Below are 19,671 nucleotides of genomic sequence, written 5' to 3' on the forward strand. Positions count from 1 at the left end.
GTGCTCTTGGGGGGATGAAGTCATCTGGATAGCTTTCCCCTCCCTGTGCCCAGGTTGCTAGCTGCTACAGTAATTGGCTTGGCAGTGCACTCCCTAAAAGGTTGTCCTTCAGCTGGTACTTCATTAAAGCTGCAAGGCCAACTCCCTTGGGAGTTCCCTTAGACAGCAGCTGTCATGCCTAATTAAGGAGAGACATGGGAAAGGTGTTTTGAAAGGAGACCTCTTATCTCAAAGAACAGTGGCCAGACCTGAACATTGGAATGGGGAGATGAAGGCCAAAGTGGAGGGCATGGTAGCAGCAGCTCAGAAAACTTGGCAGAAAATGCTTTGCTGGCAGTCAAGGATAAGAACATTGACTGTTTTTTAAAGGACACAGTATGTCCTTTTTAGCAAATCAAGCAACGAGTCCCATATGTATTAAAAATTTTGTACACTTCGGTTGTTAGGTGTCCCATGGAGCATGCACACGTGCAAGAACCAATTTTCATATCCTGCAAAAAATACTAAAACAAGTAAGGAAAACTCAAGGGATTCTCAGATATATCAATAGGGTATAACTTTAAAGAGTTAGGACCACTTAGGGATGCTGAGACTATTCTATGCTTAAACTGTTAGGGTCCATAGTGAAGACCTGGGGCCTGGGGGTGGAGTCCCTTTATAGTCTAGTGCACCAATATCCAATAGTAATATGGAGGCCGCATGTATTATTTAACATTTTCTAGTAGTCCTGTGTATTAGTTTCTTAGGCCTGTCATAACAAATAACCACAAAATACGTGGCTTAAAACAACAAATACAGTTTTTTTTTTTTATTCACAGTTTTGGAGGCTAGAAGTCTGAGATCAAGATGTCATCTGGGCCACACTCCTTTCGAAGGCTGTAGGGAAGAATCCTTCCTTGCCTCTTCCTAACATCTGGTGGTGCTTGGCAATCCTTGGCATTCTTTGGCTTATAGTGAGACCCTGGTCTGTCTCATAGTGAGATCCAGGCTCTGCTTCTATCTTCACTTGGCCTTCTTTACTGTTTGTCTGTGTCTGTCTCCAAATCTCCTTCTTCTTTCTCTTAGGAAAACGCCGGTCATTGGTTTTAGGGCTTAGGATAATTTCATCTGCATATCCTTAACTGATCACATCTGCAATGAACCTATTTCCAAATATGGCCCCATTTTGAGGTTCCAGGGGAACATGAACTTTATTTATTATTATTATTTGAGACAGTCTCACTCTGTCACCTAGCTGGAGTGCAGTGGTGCCATCTCAGCTTACTGCAACTTTGGCCTCCTGGGTTCAAGCAATTCTCCTGCCTCAGCTTCCCGAGTAGCTGGGATTACAGGCATGTGTCACTATGCCTGGCTAATTTTTGTGTTTTTATTAGAGACAGGGTTTCACCGTGTTGGCCAGGCTGGTCTCGAACTCCTGACCCTCATGTGTGATCCTCCCACCTCAGCATCCCAAAGTGCTGAGATTACAGGCATGAGCCACCGCACCTGGCTGGGACATGAACTTTAGGGCACACACTATTTAACCCACTGCACCGCATTAAAAAAAACAATCAGAAAAGCCAAAACTTTAATTTTATTAATTCTAACTTTTACTTTAACTGAATATTTCAAAATATTATTATAATATGTAATCAATATAAAATAATTCTTAATGTGATATTTTAACATTTTTTAATACTAAGTCTTTGAAATTCAGGGTGTATTTTCAAACACTCATAACACATCTCAATTTTTATTGCCAATTTTTAAAGACTCCGTATTCGCTTGTGGCTGGCTGCCACATCTTGGACAGCACAGTTGGAGTGCTGCGGGGCTGACAAAACTTCTATGCTTCTCAGTGTTTCACCCCATGTCGTCTCCCTCTCTTCATTCCTCTTAGTTTTCAGGGAATTTTAATTTGTTCGGGAAGTCTCAGTCATTATGAACAAAAGAAATAAAAATCTACTTTGTACTGGGATCCCAAGACTCAGTGGAGGAAGTAAAATCAGCCAATTTTGAAAGAAAAGATCTTTATTCAGTTACATTTTTAAGCATCAGTGTTTATTGTATGGTAGAATTCATTAAGCACTCTATCACAAGTGGTTTCAACACGTGCGGTTAATATTCAAGATGTAACTTTTTTTTTTTATTGAGTAGGGGAAATATAAGACCTTATTATTACAAATCTCCCTGCCATGAGATTTGTGACTCACCCATTTATGAGCCCCCAGTGAACACAGCCATTATTCTCTGTCACGTTAAGACAAGAAGGGGCATAAATAAACTTTTTTTCTGGGCTGACTGAACTTAGTCTGTTGCAACAATGGAGTTAAGATCTATATCTCTAAAACTCTGTGTTGTCTTCTCCAAGAATTTAAAGCTTGTTACTTGTTAGCATGCATCTCAGGGCAAGGCAGAGTTTTATAAGCAAGCCCATAGGAAGAAAAGTTTTAGATCCTTGAATTATTTATTTATTTATTTTTTAATATTTTTTTAAACTTCTGAGACAGGGTCTCACTCTGTCACCCAGGCTGGAGTGCAGTGGTGCGATCTTGGCTCACTGCAACCTCTGCCTCCCGGGTTCAAGCGATTCTCCTGCCTCAGCCTCCCAAGTAGCTGGGATTACAGGTGCCCACCAGCACACCTGGCTAATTTTTGTATTTTTAATAGAGATGGGGTCTTGCCATGTTGGCCAGGCTGGTCTCGAACTCCTGACCTCAGGTGATCTGCCTGCCTTAGCCTCCCAAAGTTCTAGGATTACCTGTGCCTGTCCCGTCTGGCTTAATTTCATTTCTTTTTTTTTTCTTTCTTTCTTTTTTTTTTTTTTTTTGAGGCAAGGTCTTACTCTGTCACCCAGGCTGGACTGCAGTGGCGCAATCTTGGCTCACTGCAACCTCTGCCTCCCGGGTTCAAGCGATTCTGCTGCCTCAGCCATCTGAGTAGCTGGGATTACAGGTGTGCACCACCATGCCGACTAATTTTTGTATTTTTAGTAGAGATGGGATTTCACCATGTTGGCCAGGCTGGTCTCGAACTCCTGACCTCAGGTGATCCGCCTGCCTTGGCCTCCCAAAGTGCTGCAATTATAGGTGTGAGCCACTGTGCTCGACCCTGTCTGGTTTAATTTCAACACGTCTTTACCCACTGTGCTGTAGCCACATTGGCCTTTACTTTCTGTTGAGCAAGCCAGGCACTCTCTTGCCTTTGTGCTAGCTGTGTTTCCCTTATACTAGATACCTAATGACCAACTCCCACCTTTCTTCAAGTCTTTGCTCTAAGGTCATCTCAAAAAGTCCTAGTTAAAATTATACCTTTTATCCCACCCTCTGCTAAGTTCCCTGTACTCGTCCTTTTTTCTTTCTTTGCATAGCACCATCACATTCTCCAGTATATTCTATAATTTACTCATTTGTGTTAATCTTGTTTTCCCCATCCCCGGCTACCCCTAATGTAATCTCCAGGAGAGCAGAATCTTTGTTTCATAGTCAATAGTACCTGGCATGTAGTAGGCCTCAATAAATATTGTTGAAAGAATGAGTCAGTGTGCGTAACTGCTTGGTTTGAAATGCTGTTCTCCAAACTCAAGGTGTTTTTGGTTATTACTGTTTTTTCCTTCTAGGTTTGGCCTGCCATATTTAATTGCTTTGTTGGGGCCATTTAGTCATTTTTCTTTCTCTAACTTAAGATGCTTTGGGAAAGGGCTGTGGATCAGACCAACTATTCAGAAAAGCTGGAGGCTTAGGGAGTTCCTGGAAGTAGCTATGCGGCAACCAAGAGAGGTTGGTTCACAATAAGGGTGGTTTCCTCTGACTCTACAAAATCTTAGTGATACTTTTGTAGGGGAAGAAAGCTGTTTTCCCTTTACCATTTTAGGTGCATTGGTTGGGGCCTTGTCAGTCAGACTAACAAAATACATTAACAAGAGAAAAACAAAAACAAGTTTATTGACATATTCATTGCGTATGAACATGAGAGCACCCAGTGAAGAGTAACTCAAGGAGGTAGTTAGAACTTGGGCTTATAGGCTATCTCAGCAAAGACTAGTAAATTTTTAGAGAAGTGAGAAGACAAAGGAAAAGGACCTTGAGCTGCTAGGGACAGCAGATTGTGGGAAGGCAAGTATGTGGGGAAACCAATGGTAGATCAGGGCTGGTTTTAGCAAGGTTTGTTATGTAGATTCCCCTGGTACCCTATCTGGGCTGATAAAGGTCAAGAGTTGTCTCCAAGATCAACTTCTGTCCTTCTTGTTAGAGAGGGAAGTGGGGATACCTTTAAGAATTTATGTCCTGCTTCTGGGGATATAGGGGAGGGCAGAGAGCTTTTCTTTTTCTTTTCTTTTTTTTTTTTGAGACAGAGTCTCACTCTGTCACTCAGGCTGGAGTGCAATGGCGCAATCTCAGCTCACGGCAACCTCTGCCGCCCGGGTTCAAGTGATTCTCCTGCCTCGGCCTCCTGAGTAGTTGGGATTACAGGTGGCTGCCACCATACCCTGCTAATTTTTGTATTTTTAGTAGAGACGGGGTTTCACCATTCAAGAATGGCCAGGCTGGTCTTGAACTCCTGACCTCATGATCCACCCGCCTTGGCCTCCCAAAGTGCTGGAATAACAGGTGTGAGCCACTGCGCCCGGCCAAGCTTTTCTTGTATCTGCATTTTAATAACCCTTAGGCCAAAGTTGTATATTTTGGTTTGCCATATTCTCCTATTCACTGTCTTCATTGTAAATTCTCATGACAATTTCCTTCAAGCACATGGCCTCTGAGATCTTTGCAACCTCTGAAGAGGTGGATGGCTCATTACAGAGAATTTCAAGGCCAGGTTCAGCCTGGCAACAGAGAACTCTGGGGGTAAGAGTTGGGCCTGCCTGATGCCTAGACAAAAGACGGTCGGTCACTTGAGCTACTCACTGGGGGATGTAGCTATGGGGATGCTGATGTAGGTGCTTCTCCTGGCCCTGCCTTCTCCATCCTCATTAATACAAAATGGGAAAAGCAGTCAGGTTAGGTATTCCAGATTCACATGGCCCACTGAAAAGGACTCATTCAAAGGCAGATTTTTCTTCTACCATGACCCTTCTTACCTTGCCAATCGTTTATTCTCTTTTCTTTCTTTCTTTTTTTTTTTTTTTTGAGATAGAGTCTCGCTCTGTACCCAGGCTGGAGTGCAGTGGTGCGATCTCGGCTCACTGCAAGCTTCGCCTCCCAGGTTCACGCCATTCTCCTGCCTCAGCCTCCCGAGTAGCTGGGACTACAGGCGCCTGCCACCATGCCCGGCTAATTTTTTGTATTTTTAGTAGAGATGGGGTTTCACCATGTTAGCCAGGATGGTCTCGATCTCCTGACCTCGTGATCCGCCCACCTTGGCCTCCCAAAGTGCTGGGATTACAGGCGTGACCCACCGTGCCCGGCCTCTCTTTTCTTATACTGTTATACATATATACACACTTCAGAAATGATCTCTGTCCTGGAGAATTTTATGTATGAGGTCAAAGCAGCAGCCACTCTGACAATTTTCTTCAAATTAGACTTATGCTGCTGGTCACAGTGGCGCACGCCTGTAATACCGGCACTTTGGGAGGCCAAGATGGGGGGATCACCGGAGGTCAGGAGGTCGAGACCAGCCTTGGCAACATGGCAAAACCCTGTCTCTACTAAAAATACAAAAATTAGCTGGGTGTGGTGGCGCATGCCAGTAACCCCAGCTACTCAGGAGGCTGACGCACAAGAATCGCTTGAACCTGAGAGGTGGAGGATGCAGTGAGACAAGATCTTGCCACTGCACTCCAGCCTGGGCAACACAGAGAGACTCTGTATAAAAAAAAACAAAAAAAAACCCAAAAAGTTTGGATAACTGTATTACAAAAGTAGAAATAAGTCAATATTAATAATATCTTTTCTTTAACCCATATATCCAAAATAATACATTTAAACATATAATTTCAATATATAATATAAAAATTGTTAATGATATATTTTATATTTTGCACTAGTCTTCTAAATCTGTATATTTTGCAACTACAGTGCACTTTGATTTGAACTAGCTGGATTTCTAGTGCTCAATAGCCACATGTGGCCAGAGGCTACCGTACTGGATAGTATATGTAGATGGCTCTACCCTAGATTGACTTCATCTGTGTTACATGTTATTCTAACAATGTATCTTCTGGTTTCCCAGCCACAGCTGACTTGAAGCAGTAAATAAATGGTGAGAGTGACAGAGTGCTAAGAATAGTAGAGAAGGGGCAGAAGAATTATTTTTATAAGTGGCTGAGGTCATTCATTGCAAGCACAAATGAAAGGTATGAACCTTTCATACCTTGAGACCTGCTGAAGCATACAGTGTGGTACCTGGTAGAATAATTGATAATTTTTCATGCCTGCCTTCCATTTCATAGGTCAAATCACTTAAAGAAGGCCACATCATGTTCACTCTTGTCTACAAACATAGGGAAGTGTGAAGAGTATGTGGACAAAATTAAGGAAGCTTTCTATCAAGTGTTGCTAAAATAATGGTGTTCTAGTACAGGAAACCTGGGAAATGTATGTGTAAGTAGAAACCCAGGACTACATGATGAAGCCCTCTTCATTTCTAAAGCTGGGAGCTCACAGAAGTCTTGGAGGAGCCTGCAAGTGTGCCTTCAGCTGGGCGTGCCCCGTCTCATCTTCCTAAGATTGCTAACTTCTTCGGTTCTATGGGTTTCCCTTCTGGTCCATGGGGCAGAGATGCAGCTGGTGCCTTGGAACCTGCAAGGCTCAACCTTAGCCTAGACCTTAGCTGTGTTTGTGGGACATCAGGAGTCTGGCTTGTGGATTTGGAATGTCCATCTTTTGAGATGGACTTTCTTGGAACTCACCACTTCATGGGCACCCACTGGGGGCAATGGTAGCGAAGTGTGTGGGTCAGCTGCGTGAGCTGTAGCATGCAGATTCCAGCCAGCAGAAGACAAAAGAAAACAAAAAGCAAAGCACTCAAATCAAATACCATCTTTGGGTTTTCTGTTTTTCTCTTGTGTATATGGAAGACGACAAAGTCAGGGGTGAGGGGATAGCTGTCATATAATTAGTGTACATTGTTCTCATGTAAAACCATCAGTCCACGGCTGCCTGTTAAATAATTTTGTCTCTTTCTTTATTCCATTTTTAGGCCGAGGAGTCTTGTAAATGTAATGGCTGGAAAAACCCTAACCCCTCACCCACTCCCCCCAGAGCCGATCTGCAGCAAATAATTGTCAGTCTAACAGAATCCTGTCGGAGTTGTAGCCATGCCCTAGGTGAGTTCCTAAATCTTCAAGGAAAGTATAACGAGTTCATTGTAGCGTGAGACTCTTAACTTACTGAATTCTGTGGGTTCACCAAATTTGAATGCTATGTACCTCTGTATGAGACCAACAACAAGAGTCTCTCTAGTCTCACGAGTTTGCTGGGAAGGGCTTCTCGTGAGAGACAAATGCTGCACTGTGTGCAGTGACTTTGTCCCTTCTTCCTTTCAAGAGCTGAGTTGGACTGGGGGATTGCCAAATAAGATGAAACATGACAATCGAGCTAGTTAGCATGAATAATGTGTAACATGTCCTGATTCATTTTGGGGGTTGGGGCCTGAGGGTCTTTGACCTCAGGGTTGAAACCTCAACCAACTGGTTTAATGATGATAATGATCATTTTTATTATTTCTGTTGCCCTGAACTTTCTGGGGTGCTTCATTTTATCTTCATATTCCTTAGTTTTGTGTATCTGATAGCTCTTTCTTCACTGGGCTGCTCTTTATTGTGTTTATTGAATGTTTACTGGTGGTTTCCCTTTCAACTTTCTTATCTGATCCTGCAAAATAATCATTGTCAGTGATGGCTCAGTAGGCCCTGCTGCAGTCACTCAAAAGGCCTGTGCTAGTATGTTGTTCTTTGTCCTAATACTAGTTTTATGATTAAAATATTTAAAAAAATCATATGTTGTTTGAGTAGATAAAAGTTGAGGAATTAGTTTTTCCTAGATACTAAAATTTCAGTCCACGAAGAATCTTAGACTATTCTTACTTTCGTGCCTTCAGTTATACAGTCTCCCCCAAAATGTCAACAAGGCCAATTTGCTGTCCATGACTGCAAGGACATAGCACTCACTGGGCAGAACGTTCTTGCTAAGGTACTTGCTCTTTCCACCTGACCATTATAAGTGGGTGACTTCTTATGCCATCATTTCTCTAGAGCTTCCTGCTTACAAGAAATGGTGTCGCCTCCAAGGTTAGCATGGTGTTAGGTCGTCTGAAATTTTATTTTGTACTCAGAGAGTATTTCAATATTTACAGAGCATAAAAGTAGATAATGTGATCTTCCCAAGAAGTCATCACATTGGAATAACCTTCTGAAAACAGAAATAGTCCTGATCTCACAAAAGCAACACACTAATAATTTCATCATTTTGTTAACTTAATTGGTATCTCAAATAATGTGAGCTCTGAGTTTTGAAGCACTCAATACAGAGCAAAAATTTCAAAAGTTAGAGAACTGTCCTTCATTATAATTTACCTTTTTTTTAAAAAAAAAAAAAAAAACAGAACGAAACAAAACAACCACTAACTATGAATGGAGTGAATGGAGTTTAGGATTGCCTCAGGAAATATGACGTAATAAATGTCTGGACTCAAGAAATCCTTAAGCCCTAGGCTTGAAGTGTATTTGTTATTGATTGGGAAATCCTATTATCCTACATCAATTAACATTTAAAACAGGATCTTCTTTCTTTCTTAGCTGAGCAGATTGTCTCCATTCTAAGCACGTAAACACACATGAATGCCTGAAGGCAGAGACAGTGCTTCACAAAAAAAGCCAACTTTGTTTCCTTTTTTATTTCTTACCAAACTTTGAAAACAAATGCCCTCATTCTGCAATACATAATCAAGAATGAAGAATGAAAAAAAAAATCACATATCCTTTGACCTGGCAAATCCATGCCAGAAATTTAATCTGTGTGTAAATTAAGATGTGCCCTCAAATTAAACTAAAAGGACGGTGACAGTGTTTTCTGGCCTTACTTACGATAGTAAAAAGCATGAAACAACCTAAATATTCCAATGTAGGAGATGATTGTGAAGAAATCAGGTAATAAAGCAGCTTGATAGGAGGTTTTATAATTTAGGACTAAATTATTGGATCTATCAGCCTGAGTTCAAATCCTAACTCTATAACCAGTAGCTGTGAGTATGAGCACATTACTTAATCTGCCTGGACCTCAGTTTTTTCAACTCTGAAATGGGTTAATACATAGTAGTATTTACCTTGCAGGATCATTGTGAGGATTAAATGAGATAAGAAAAAGTCTTAGAATAGTACCTGGCATGTAAATACATGACTATTGGCTGATGTTGTTAGTAGTAGTGGTACTATAACACTATCAGGGTTCTTTCACTTCACACAGCAGATATATACTCTGTCTAGCTTAAATAAGAAAACAATGCATATAAGAAGGGTACTAGTAGCTTCTAGAAGCTGAAAACAATGGGAAAACAGGTTTTGATCTTGTTTGGGGATCTCAGCTGCAGAAGTTCACAGAGCTTCTGTTCAGTCTGCTGCCACTGAATGATTTAGGATTCAGTTCCAACTGCCTCTGTCCCTGTGAGTATTGGTTCAGGATTTAAATACCCTGTGGAGGAGCTTGTGCCTGTTATGTGTCTAACTCCGAAGTTTACCCCAAGGGAACTAAGAAGTTGGTCCTTTCCCAAATACAGGATGCTGACTCAGAAACAGCATTGATGTTTCATGAGTATAATCCCATTTTATTACTTTAGAAAATATAATACCATAAGGCCGGGTGTGGTGGCTCATGCCTGTAATTCCAGCACTTTGGGAGGCCGAGGCGGGCAGATCACAAGGTCAGAAGTTCGATACCAGCCTGGCCAACATGGTGAAACCCTGTCTCTACTAAAAATACAAAAATTAGCTGGGCATGTTTGCAAGCACCTATAATCCCAGCTACTCGGGAGGCTGAGGCAGGAGAATTGCTTGAACCTAGGAGGCGGAGGTTCTAGTGAGCCGAGATTGCACCACTGCACTCCGGCCTAAGCAATATTGCGAGACTCCATCTCAAAAAAAAAAGAAAAAAGAAAATATAATAGTATAAAACTTTTTTCTATTTTACTCAACACAGAACACTTCTGTGACCAGATGTGTGGGTTTTTTTTTTTTCTTCACTCACCAAGCAATTCTCCCACTCTCTGAACACTAGCGGGAGGTCCCATAATTCATTTCGGTTCTGACATGACCTACCTGGAGATAGCATCACATCCCACAGGTTAAGGGCTCAGTCCCACAGTACTGCTCCCACTTCAGATGCCAATTGCAAGTCCCAGGTTATGACCTTTGCTTCTGACCAACCGGCTATAAATCAGGGTTCCCATCATACCCCTTCCTTGGTTTCAATAATTTGCTAGGATGGCTTACAGAACTCAAGGAAACACTTCAGTTTACTGGTTTAATATAAACGATACACAGACAGCCAGATGAAGGGATGCACATGGCAAGGTTTGGGGAAGGGGAGTGAAGCTTCCTTGCCCTCTCCAGGTGCACGACCCCCCAGGCACCTCCACATGTTCAGCAGCCTGGAAGCTTGAGCCTGTAATCCCAGCTACTTGGGAGACTGAGGCATGAGAATCGATTAAACCTGGGAGCAGAGGCTGCAGTGAGCCGAGATCTCACCACTGCAGCCTGGGCGACAGAGCGAGACTCCCATCTCAAAAAAAAAAAAAAAGTTTTTTTCATAGGGCTTTATCTCTACACTTTCCCTCCCTTACCTTTCTTGTAGATTGATGGATGGGGTTGAAGGTTCCAATCCTTTAATCCTCTAATAACCTGGTCTCTCTGGTGAGCAGCTTCATCCTGGGTTATCTATGCACTATCTTAAGTCACCTCATTAGCATAAACTCAGGTATGATCAAAAGGGGCTCATGATGAACAATAAAAGATACTCCTCCTGCTCAGGAAATCCCAAGGGTTTTAAGAGCTTGTGACAGGAACTGGGACAAAGACCAAGTATATTTCATACTATACCACAAACATATATTTTAATATATATGATCAGGAAAAGGTCTGGAAGGATGTATATTGAGTTGCTGACTGATTTTCTCAGGGTACCGGGGGTATAGGTATTTAAAAAATATTTCCCCCTACTCCTTCCTTTCTTCCTTGTTTCTTCTCTATTCTTTAGTCTGCTTTCTTAAAACTGAAATTACTGCACATTTTCAAGTGGTCTTGGAATTATTGTTGGAATGCCAGTGTTTATTTATTGGTCTCAGTATAACAGCTCTAGAAAACCTTTTTCTGAGATTACTCTTCCTTCCTCCCTCCTTTCTGTGCTTTTTCAAAAACTTTTTTTCTTAATGGAAAGTTTCAAACACCCGTAAAGGCAGAAGGAATAGTTTAATGAACTGCCTTGGACTCAGCACCCAGCTCTAATGATTATTTACATTTGCCAATTTTGTTGTATCTAACCCCCTGCTTTTATTTGCCAGAGTATTTTAGCAAGTTTCCTACATTTTTTCTTATCTTATTCATGCAGATATCTTCTTAATTGTTACCGACAAAGTACAAGTTGGGGTCTAGGGAATTCTGTTAGGAATTACGCAAGCCTGAATTCTCGAATACATTTCAGTTGGTATACATTGTTGTTCTGTTTTCACATACAGTAGTCACCATTCTGAGCATGGTTGATTTACTCACCAGTAATTGTACACACGAAATGAAATATTCTTGAATTTGTCAGAACAAAACATACTGGCTTATTGATTGAGATAGTATCAATTCTATTGATTAAATGTTGGGTTTCTTTTGCCTCAGCCATATATGTTCTTTGGAGCTCTGGTTTTATGTAGTCTCCTGACAATTTCTTTCATCCCAGACATCTTTGGTCTACCATAATTTAATACTATTCTGTGTTTCATGGACATAAAACACAGGAGTGAGATAGTCTGATCAAGTAGAAAGAACATTCAGTTGGGAACTAGGAAGTAATAATTCTAGCCTGTCTGGGTATGGTGGTTTGTGCCTGTAATGGCAGCTACTCAGGTCGCTGAGATGGGAGGATCCTTTGAGCCCAGGAGTTTGAGGCCAAAGTGAGCTGTGATGGGGCCACTGTGTGTGTAGCCTGGGAGACAGAGCAAAACCCCACCTCTAACAAAACAAAACCAAGAAAAGAATTCTAGCTTGGCCCTGCAGTTTACCAAGTTCCTTAACCTTTTTGCTGTTTAGTATCTCCATCCACAGAATGAAATGGTTGGTCTAGACCTATGCTGTACAATACGGTAGCCACTGGCCACATGAAATGTGTTTACTCTGAATTGAGATATGCTGTAAGTGTAAAATACACACAGTTTTTGAAGACATCATAAGCAAAAACAATGCAGAATGTCTCAGTAATTATATTTTATATTGATTATATGTTGAAATGATAATATTTTGAATATGTTGGGTTAATGTATTATTAAAATTATTTCTACTGGAAAATTTAAAAATCACATTATATTTCTATTGAATTGTGCTGGTTTAGAATATTCTAGTTCATTCTCTGAAATTATATTTGGGATTGGCACAGTAATATTCAGTTTACAAAAATTTGACAAAGGGATCTAACAAAGTGCTTTAGTTGATCCCAGCATTTCTCCTTATTTTAGTATTAATAAAGATTTTTCTTATTTTGGGACTGCTATTTAAAAAGCAGCTTGGGTCTTGCATGGTGGCTCACACCTGTAATCCTAGCATTTTGGGAGGCTGAGGCAGGTGGATTGTTTGAGCCCAGGAATTCGAGACCATCTTGGGCAACATGGCGAAACTCCACCTCTACAAAAAATACAAAAATCAGCTGGTGTGGTGGCATGTGCCTGTAGTCCCAGCTACTCGGGAGACTAAGGTGGGAGGGAGGATGGCCTGAGCCTGGGAGGCAGAGGTTTCAGTGGGCCGAGATCGTACCACTTGCACTCCAGCCTGGGTGACAGAGTGAGGCCCTGTCTCAAAAATAAATAAATAAATAAATAAAAAAGCAGCCTGTTTTTACGAGCAGGAAAGTAGGAAACAAATCCTTGTGATCAAAACATGATTGGAATTTCTATTGTTATTTTGGAGTCCATTGTTCTGAACTGTTTCAGAATAGACTGATTATTAAATTTGTCTAGTAATAATATTTTAGTTTAGAGGTTTTTTGATTATTTTTCAGTGTTGTCACCTTTTTCTTTCTCTTCTGTCCAGGCTGGTGTGCAGTGGTGCGATCTCAGCTTACTGCAACCTCCCCCTCTTGGGCTCAAGCGATCCTTTCACTTCAGCCTCTCGAGTAGCTGGGACCACAGACATGCAGCAACATGCCCAGCTAGTTTTTTTTTTTTTTGTATCTTTGGTAGAGACGGATTTTGTTATATTGCCTGGGCTGGTCTCAAACTCCTGAGGTCAAGCGATCTGCCCACCTCGGCCTCCCAAAGTGCTGGGATTACGGCTACCGCACCCTTCATCATCTTTTTCTGATATATGTGTGTGTGTGTGTATATATATATATGTGTGTGTATATATATATGTGTATGTGTGTATATATATATATATGTACGTGTGTGTATATATATATATGTACACATTCAGCAGTGGGAACTGACTGTTTTTTGTCACTATAGATTCCTTGCTTTCCTGCTTGTTTACAGTAGGGAATTTCTTTTCTGTTAACTTTTAAAATTTTGAGTTAGGCAGACCCCTCACCCTACAACCAGAATTGATTCAAAGAGACTCCCAGAGCTTTTTTTTTTTTTTTTGAGAAGGAGTCTCACTCTGTTGCCCAGGATGGAGTGCAGTGGCGCGATCTCCATGATCTCAGCTCACTGCAACTTCCGCCTCCCAGGTTCAAGCAATTCTCCTGCCTCAGCTTCCCAGGTAGCTGGGATTACAGGCTTATACCACCACACCCAGCTAATTTTTGTAGTTATTATTATTATTATTTTTTAGTAGAGACGGGATTTTGCCAAGTTAGCCACGCTGGTCTCAAACTCCTGATCTCAGGTGATCCACCCGCCTCGGCCTCCCAAAGTGCTGGGATTACAGGCATGAGCCACCACACCTGGCCTCTTTTTTTTTTTGCCACAGAGTCTGGCTCTGTCACCCAGGCTGGAGTGCAATGGTGCAGTCTTGGCTCACTGCAACTTCTGCCTCCCAGGTTCAAGCTATTCTCCTGCCTCAGCCTCCCAAGTAGCTGGGATTACAGGCACCCACCACCATGCCCGGCTAATCTTTGTGTTTTTAGTAGAGACGGGTTTTATCATGTTGGCCAGGCTGGTCTCAAACTCCTGACCTCAGGTAATCTGCCCGCTTCAGCCTCCCCAAATGCTGGGATTACAGGCGTGAGCCACCGCTTCCGGCCTGAGACTCCCAGAGATTTTTAAGGAAGGTCAAGAGTTAGCTTTAACAATCACACTAGAGCTTACTTCTTGAGTATTATGAAGAAAATACCAGTATTTTTCTCATGGATATTTCAAGTATTTAAATCATTTAGGCAGATCATTTGACTCAACACATTTTCTTTGATCATATGACATTTGCATAGACTTGTACCATATAATTGCCCCCTCAGTTCCCATTTATACATGTACTGTGCAGACGCCAAAGGACGTAAACATGGGGCCCAGCTAGCACAATGACACAGCCTCCTGAATTGAGCCAGCATATTCCTCTTGGCTGGATGTCCACTGTTGGCTAATGCAGCCTTTCAGATGCCGGTTTCAGAGTTTTCAGGAGCTGTGGGTCGGGCACAGCAGGAGTTAAGGGGATAACACTGGTAATATTTTCTCTGCTCATTTGATATAAGTTATGTCTCCCTGATGTCCTCTGGTCATGAAATCCTGTTTGATACTCCCTTCAAGTTCCTCCCTCTAGCACTGGCTGAATTTAGGCTTTTCCTCATTATTCCTTGGCTGTGTCTGCTGCAGCTTCTGGAGTTCTTATTTCCATTCATGCATACCTGGCTTTCCCATAAAGTGATGATACAATGTGATCCCATTCTCCTGCTTAACCCCTCTGAGCTTCTCATTATCCCCAGAGTGAAGGGTGATCTGTAGTTGAGCAAGCAGGTTCAGTTCATTGAGGCCTCTTTATTTTCAAAGCTTTTCTCCAATTATCTTCATTGCATTTTGGCCATCAGGCTGCTCCATGTTCTCCAAAGGTTCTTTGAACTTTCTCCCACCTCTGCCTTAGATCTGGAAGCTCACACCACCTTCAATGCCTTTCCTTCATTTTCTGCCAGGGAATTCTGCTTATCCTCCAAGGCTTGACTGCAGAACTCTGTAGAGAGAATAAAGGCCTTCTTAGAGCTCTGTGGCAATGTTCCTTCTTATATAACTATAATTATATACCAATCTGTACTGAACTGTGATTAAGAGTTGACTTTTTCTCTAGTTTGTAATATATTTAGTTCGTTGTGCATAATTGTGCTTATTCTTTTGTTGGTAAATAGTCATTGAATTCAATAATGCTAAAATGAGGGCTGGTTGCATATATTTGCAGAGGAGCTTTCAAAGTTTATAATCTATACCTGCTGTGTCCAACACAGTAGCCACTAGCCATGTGTGGCTATTGAACACTTGCAATTTCACTAGTTTGAATTGTGCTGTAAGTGTGAAATGCACACAGGTTTTGAAGACTTAGTACAAGAAGAGGAATGTAAATAGTAACTTTTAATATTGCATACGTATTGAAAGAATAATACTTTGGTATAAGGTTAAATAAAATATATTATTAAATGAATTTCACCTGTTTCTTTTGTGTTTTTAAACACAGCTACTGGAATACTTAAATTTACATATGTGGCTTGCATTATATTTCTACTGGACTGCTCTCATCTAATGGGCTCTTACTCTTAGGCTTCTCTTTTTTTTCATTCCAGATCTGAGATTACAGAAAATGAAACCACTTTTAAATGATAAGCCTTTTGCCCATTAGTCAATTTGACAGATTTCATTGCAGTCATTAATTTTACCTCTTCTAGCCTCGATGCCAAATTCCCATGAACAAAAAATGTATTTGAGCAGCCTTCAAATCCTATTGTGTTATTTGCTTCTGGTCCAGAGGAGCAGGGACATGTTAGCTGCCTGCCCAGCTGCTGCCTGTTCACACTGCAGGGCATGTGAGGACTGGCTGGCTGTCTTCACGAGAAGTGCAGGCCAATGATACACGGAGCCAGAGCTTAGTGAGGGTCACGGCACACAGTGACAGTGTGCTTCCTGTTCTCAGCAAGGTTGACAGCTGCACCGTGATTCTTGGCAGCAGTCACATGGCGGGTCACTCTCTGGCACCCTGGGTGTTTGCAAGTCTGACACAGCACTGAGAGGTGCCAAGGTATACCCTTCTGGAGTGATCTAAAGAAGGCAAAGCCTCCCCTCGTCCCCTCACTTGCACCTTCTGTCTGCTTTCTTGTGCCCTTCACACAAAGTGGACACTGGGGGAACTGTGGCCCACCAAAAGGAATAAACTTTGCCACAGCTCAAGGGTTGGTCAATCTTGGGTAATTAGTGTATATCAATGCTTTGTATCAGGCTCTTGGAAGACTATTTAAAGTAAAAGCAGGATTCTTTAATGATCAAATTCAGGTGGAGGAAAGATTGTAAAAAAACGTTTAATTTGCAAATAATTAAAAATTTACATAAAAGTCATGAGAGTAATAACGAAGAATATCCCATAAATCCTTTCCCTAGATTTACCTATTAGTAACATTTTATTTTATTTGCTGTCATTGGCTCATATATATATATATATATATGTATAAATATATATAGAGAGTCTCATATATATATATATATATGAGTCTCTATGTATAAATTTGTTTTTCTGGAACTATATGAGAATAAGTTACTTATATATCTTAGCCCTTCCTCCCCTAAATATTTCAATATACAGTTCCTAATAATAAGGTTTTCTCTTTTTGAAATGGAGACCCACTCTGTTGCTCAGGCTGGAGTGCAATGGTGCAGTCTTGGCTTACTGCAGCCTCCACCTCCTGGGTTCAAATGATTCTCGTGCCTCAGCCTCCCAAGTAGCTGGGATTACAGATGCCTGCCACCATGCCCAGCTATTTTTTTTATTTTTAGTAGAGATGGGGTTTCATCATGTTGGCCAGGCTGGTCTCGAACTACTGACCTCAAATGATCCGCCCTCCTCAGCCTCCCAGAGTGCTGGGATTACAGGCGTGAGCCACCGCACCCGGCCACGGTGTTCTCTTAATAACCTCAGTTCAATTATCAACTTTAGTAAATTTAACATTAATATAATACCTTTATCTAATCTACTGTTTGTATTCTAATTTTATCTGTTGACCCAAAAATGTTCTTTATAACATATTTTCCTTTCCATTAAGCATCCACTCAAGAATCACATATCTGTTTAGTTGTCATGTCTCTTTAGTTTTCTTTAATCTGGAGTTCCTCAGCATTTTATTTTATTTGTTGACTTTTATAACATTGACATTTTGATGGAGGAATGTTTTAAATTTTAAAAACAAACTCTTTAAAGAGCTAGGAAAAATACATTTTTTGTTATTTTTTGTTTATGTAGGAAAAACCTTTGCAAGCAAAACCTTAAAGAACTGCCAACGTAGATATGGCTTTCTAAAAAGATTAACATTTTTCTACAACCAAACCAAATAAACCAAAAATCCCTCCCCACCAAATACGTAAGCATTTGCAATGAGTATGGCAGACTAAAGGTTAGTACATAAGGTTTATTCAAGGTGGTAAGAAAAAGACTAACATCTTAAAAACCAAGCAAAGGAACTCAAATTGGCAGGTACACAGGAGATCAAATACAAACAGCCAGTAGTATGAAAAACAAACAATTCCCTGGGCCTTCCGTTGAATGCAGATCAAAACAGTAGGGGGTGCTTATTAATTTTCAAAAGATTGGTTAAATTACCGAGGATGGTTCTCCACTGTAGGCAGAGCACAGGAAAAAGGAATATTCTCTCACTACCGATACAGTGTACATTGATGCACATCTTGATGAGGGAGGTTAAATTAGGGAGCGATACATCAAAGTTTTACATAGCAGCAACTTTATATCTTGAGTTTTGTGGCAGGTTGACTGCTATAGATTTGTGCATTGTAGTTTATAGATTTTTATTTTGTTTTTTAGTTTTTAATAATATGCTCCTAGACTCATAAATAATAGAGGCCTATCTCTTTAAGAAAACATACTTTTAGATAATTGAAGGGAGCCTATTTGCATCAAAAAGTCTTCTTAATAAAAGGTTAAGAGAAGGGTTTCTTTTAGTAATGAATGACTCTTTTTGGTTTAATATGAATTGATTGTCAGTATAGTAAATAGTTTAGCTTTGCAGTTAGAGTGAGGTTCACCTGGGTGTTGACATGGGTTGGGATTAATTAGGAGACTGGTAAATCTAGAGATAAGTTAAACAAGTCTAATTCTGGTCAGCATCCCCAAAGAGCCAGGAGTAGTCTCTGGGTTTGGTAGAGATGGGGTTGTTTAAGGAAAGTGGTATTTTAGGAAGACTACCCTGGCAGCAGAGAGAACAGTCTAGGGGGCTATTTTATTACAGTAGGTTTGACATTCCAATGGAAGAAAGGTAGGATGGGGAAATGCAGTGTCTCTGAGAGAGAATGAGGAAGCTCAGTGGAGTCTGGTGGCTGGTAATGTGTGGAAGGTAAAGGACACTAAAGGAATGAATGATGGGCTTGTTGGCAGAAACAGGGCCAGCAAGAGGTAGCTGCCATTTTGAGGAGGGCCATGAGGAGTTCAGTCTTTGAGTCATTTTCCATGATGGTGGTGCACCTATTTTGTTGGGATAGGGAGGATGGGAGGTGGGGTTCGGGGAAGATTGGAGCTGGAGAAGATGTTAGCTGGTGATGTGTATTTGTTGAGAACAGGAAGTTCAGCGCTACTTCCTCGGAGATTGAGTTAGGTGAGAACTGAAAAGGATTTTTGGTCAAAAGGGATCTGTAGTTGGCCTCCTTGGAGACGGGCTACATTGGAGGGTCTGAGAAGTTGGCACATTTAGACAACTACGTATTTATATAGTGTAGTCATAGCTGTTCCTGTCTGGCTTTCTTATTACAGAGAAGCTTCTCTTTGATAACAACTTGTCTGGACCTTTTTCCACCCTTCTCCAGAAGACTGTCCACTCCATCTACTTTCATTTGATCTTCCTCCACCTCATTGTTTATTCTAGGAAGCTTAACCTTTCTCATACAATATTCTCCTGCTTCAGTGCTCCCCCTACCACTCCAGACCTGCGTTTATTTCATTCTCAGGGTAAGAGCTATCCTCTTCTGCTATGAAAGTTACTCACCCTTTGTACAGTGGAGCCTCTTTCTTCTCTTCTGGGAAACTGTTGCTGCTTTATTTACATTTTCCCGCATCTCCATCTCCCTATTCCTTTCTACTTTGGGTTTCATACAGAGCCCTGAAGAGAGATCACATATTGCATTATGGTAATAAATAAATAAATAATTAATAAATGCAAAAAAAATCACAAAACCGCAAGCACATTTCATTATGGGCAGAGTCAGAGGGAAATGAGCCTCCTCAGGTTTCACTTAAGCATTTTAATTTTTATCAGGCTGCTCTTCAAAATATGCAAAAAGTTTGTTCTAAACAGTGGTTTTAAAGCTGCAGAATTCCAACAAGGGAATGGGATGGGTTCTTGAGCCTTCTAAAAATAGAAGCTTTCACCT

The 19,671-nt window shown here is 41.1% G+C and overlaps 1 protein-coding gene across 2 annotated transcripts in view; it reads left to right on the forward strand.

The window, feature by feature from the left end:
• KAT2B (lysine acetyltransferase 2B) overlaps positions 1 to 19,671 on the forward strand; it is a 115,081-nt gene that overhangs the window by 25,892 nt on the left and 69,518 nt on the right. For both annotated transcript variants that reach the window (XM_019022939.4, XM_055383265.2), the window contains exon 2: positions 7,123 to 7,249. In XM_019022939.4, coding sequence (XP_018878484.2) covers positions 7,123 to 7,249 — 127 coding nt within the window. The remainder of the gene's footprint in view (positions 1 to 7,122; positions 7,250 to 19,671) is intronic.

This window comes from Gorilla gorilla, chromosome 2, assembly GCF_029281585.2.
Source record: "Gorilla gorilla gorilla isolate KB3781 chromosome 2, NHGRI_mGorGor1-v2.1_pri, whole genome shotgun sequence".
Classification (NCBI taxonomy): Eukaryota; Metazoa; Chordata; class Mammalia; order Primates; family Hominidae; genus Gorilla; species Gorilla gorilla.